This window comes from Dipodomys ordii, unplaced genomic scaffold, assembly GCF_000151885.1.
Source record: "Dipodomys ordii isolate 6190 unplaced genomic scaffold, Dord_2.0 Scaffold28, whole genome shotgun sequence".
NCBI lineage: Eukaryota > Metazoa > Chordata > Mammalia > Rodentia > Heteromyidae > Dipodomys > Dipodomys ordii.
In genome coordinates, this window is record NW_012267244.1 from 15592390 (window position 1) to 15595659 (window position 3270).

The window sequence follows — 3270 nt, forward strand, 5'->3', positions numbered from 1 at the left end:
GCTCTACCACTGAGCCACCTTCCCAGCCCTGATACATTTGTTTAAATATTAGAATCAAACTCAAGATCTAAGCTTGCTAGTTTTGAGCCATGCCCTTTGTCCTTTCATAGCATTCCTAGTCTCCAAATACAAAGTACCAACACAGACGCATTGTTAAAGCTAAGGATGACTTTACTGAACCCTTCGTTTATAGAAGAAAAAACTGATCCCAGAGAGGGTCAGGAATTTATCCAAACTCATGTTGCTCTTTTTTTAGTTTTAGAACCTGAACATACCCCCAAAATAGCATGATTCTTTAGTTCATTACATTTATGGTGCCTTGTTTATACTTGTATTGCTGGTGGGAAAATAAATGAGTACATTTTGATAGAAATTTACAATCTTCTCTATTATCCAAATGTCCTCATGTTTTATAGTCAAATTGATTCAGAATTCTCCAGACCTTCGTGTTTTCTACTTGAAATGCTATGTCTTGGACTTTGAGTCTCTTATGAATGCACTTGTTTCATGCAAGAAACTTGAAGAAATTCAGTTTTCTGGACGATGTTTTGAAGTCACCCCATTTGGTAAGAAATGTAATGTTAAAATTTTGATTTAAGATGCTCCTGTGAACAAAGTCATATCAAGTAATCTAAAAAGAATGAACATTCAGAAATGAAATTGTTGCTGGATACTACTTGCTCACACCTATGACTATAATCTTAGTTACTCAGTAGTTGAGACCTGGGGATCTTAGTGAAAAGAAAGCCCAAAAGCAAGTCTGCCACTCTTACCTCCAATTTAGCAAAAAAGCCCAGCCTAGAGATGCGACTTAAGTGGTAGAGCGCAGCCATAGGCAAAAAAGCTGAATGAGAACACAGGGCTTTGAGTTCAATCCCCATAATGGCACAAAAATAAATAAAATAAATAAAAATGCAATTATTGCTGGGCACCAGTGGCTCACACCTGTAATCCTAGCTACTGAGGAGCTAAGATTTGAGGATCCTGGTTCAAAGCCAGCCTGGGTAAGGAAAGTTCGTGAGTCTCTTATCTTCAATTAACTACCAAAGAACTGGAAGTGGTGCTGTGGCTCAATGGTAGAGCACTTGCTTTGAGCTAAAGAGTTGAGGGACAGCACCCAGGTCCAGAGTTCAAGCCTGGCGACCACTTGTTGCCAGGTGCTCATTTATGTCTATAATCCTAGCTACTCAAGAGACAGATATAGCCAGGCGCTGGTGGATCATGCCTGTAATCCTAGCTACTCAGGAGGCTGAGATCTGAGGATCCCAGTTCAAAGTCAGCCCACACAGGAAAATTCTGAGAGACTCTTTTCTCCAATTAACTACCATAAAGAAAAAGGACAGGGGCTGGGAAGGTGGCTCAGTGGTAGAGCGCTTGCCTTGCATGCCTGAGGCCCTGGGTTCGATTCCTCAGCACCACATAAGCAAAAAGAAAAAAGCTGGAAGTGGTGCTGTGGCTCAAGTGGTAGAGCGCTAGCCTTGAACTGAAGAGCTGAGGGACAGCACCCAGGCCCAGAGTTTAGGCCCCACGACCGGATCCCCCCACAAAAAAAAAAGAAAAGAAAAAGGACAGAAGTGGAGCTGTGGTTCAAGTAGTAGAGTGTTAGCCTTGAGTATAAAAAGTTTAGGGACAGCCAGGTGTTGGTGTAATCCTAGTTACTCAGGAGGCTGAGATCTGAGGCTCATGGTTCAAAGCCACACCAGGCAAGAAAGTCTACGAGACTCCTCTCCCAATTAACTACCTAAAAACTGGAAGTGAAACTGTGGCTGAAATTGGTAGAGTGCTAGCCTTGAACATAAAAGCTCAGGGACAGAGCCTAGATCCAGAGTTCAAGCCCCATGACCAACAAAAATAAAAAAATAAAATCTCAGGGACAGTGCCCTGGTCTTGAGTTCAAACCTCAGGACTGGCAGCAAAAAACCAATTATGGTCAAAGAACTTTTACTTTTTGCTGATTAATTGGAGATTAAAAAGTCTCATGGGGCTGGGAAGATGGCTCAGTGGTAGAGTGCTTGCCTTGCATGCCTGAGGCCCTGGGTGTGATTCCTCAGCACCACATAAACAGAAAAAACTGGAAGTGGGCTGTGACTCATGTGGTAGAGTGCTAGCCTTGAGCTGAAGAGCTGAGGGACAGCGCCCAGGCCCAGAGTTCAGGTCCCACGACTGGCCCCACCAAAAAAAAAAAGGTTCTTTAGCCAGGCGCCAGTGGCTCACACCTGTAGTCCTAGCTATTCAGGAGGCTGAAATATGAGGCTGAGATCTGAGATCATGGTTCGAAGCCAGTCCAGGCAGGAAAGTTTGTGAGACTTTTATCTCCAATTAACCACCAGAAAACCAGAAGTGGCGCTGTGGCTCAAGTGGTAGAGCTCTCGCCTTGAGATGAAGAGCTAAAAAGGACAGCACCCAGGCCCAGAGTTCAAGCCCCATGACCAAAAAAAAGGAATTTCATGGACTTTGCTGCCCAGGCTGGCTTTGAACTGTGATCCTCAGATCTCAGCCTCCTTAGTAGCTAGGATTATAGGCGTGAATCACCAGTGTCCAGCCAATGAATTCTTTATAACGTTAAATATTTTTAGTTTTCTAATTTTCTTAGCAAAAATGTTTCCCTGTGTAATGAAATTCACTGTGAATTTTAGTCATTTTTACAAGACTGTTAAAAAAATGTTACTCTTCGTTACAACACATGTATCCATCATAACTAAATTTTCATTTTTCTTCTTTAGTCACCAGTTTGCCAAATTTTACTTCCCTGAAGATACTAAATCTTAATCTGCAATACTTCCCTGATAAAGAAACATCAGAAAAATTTGGTATGTTCACAAAGCTATGTTTACTTATTCCTGGTCTCCCACAGACAGGCTACACAAAGTCCCTTTATTACTATTGAACTAGCCACAAGAAAACAAGGTATATGGTGCTGGGAAGGTGGCTCAGTGGTAGAGCACTTGCCTTGCATGCTCAAGGCCCTGGGTTCGATTCCTCAGTACCACATAAGAAAAAAGCCAGAAATGGCACTGTGGCTCAAGTGGTAGAGTGCTAGCCTAAAGCTGAAGAGCTGAGGGACAGCACCCAGGCCCAGAGTTCAGGCCCCATGACCGGACCCCCCCCAAAAAAAAAGAAAACAAGGTATATACAGTTGTCCCTCAGTATCTCTGGAGATTGCTTCCAGGACTTTCTTCTCCCTTTTTTCTTTTTTTTTTTTTGGGTCCGGTCGTGGGGTCTGAACTCTGGGCCTGGGCGCTGTCCCTCAGCTCTTCAGCTCAAGGCTAG

At 43.3% G+C, this 3270-nt stretch overlaps 1 protein-coding gene across 1 annotated transcript in view; it reads left to right on the forward strand.

Moving 5' to 3' along the window:
* Positions 1-3270, forward strand: part of Naip (NLR family, apoptosis inhibitory protein) — a 68003-nt gene that overhangs the window by 56878 nt on the left and 7855 nt on the right. The window contains 2 exon segments of the mRNA XM_013015826.1: positions 417-566; positions 2724-2810. Of these exon segments, the coding sequence (XP_012871280.1) occupies positions 417-566; positions 2724-2810 (237 nt within the window).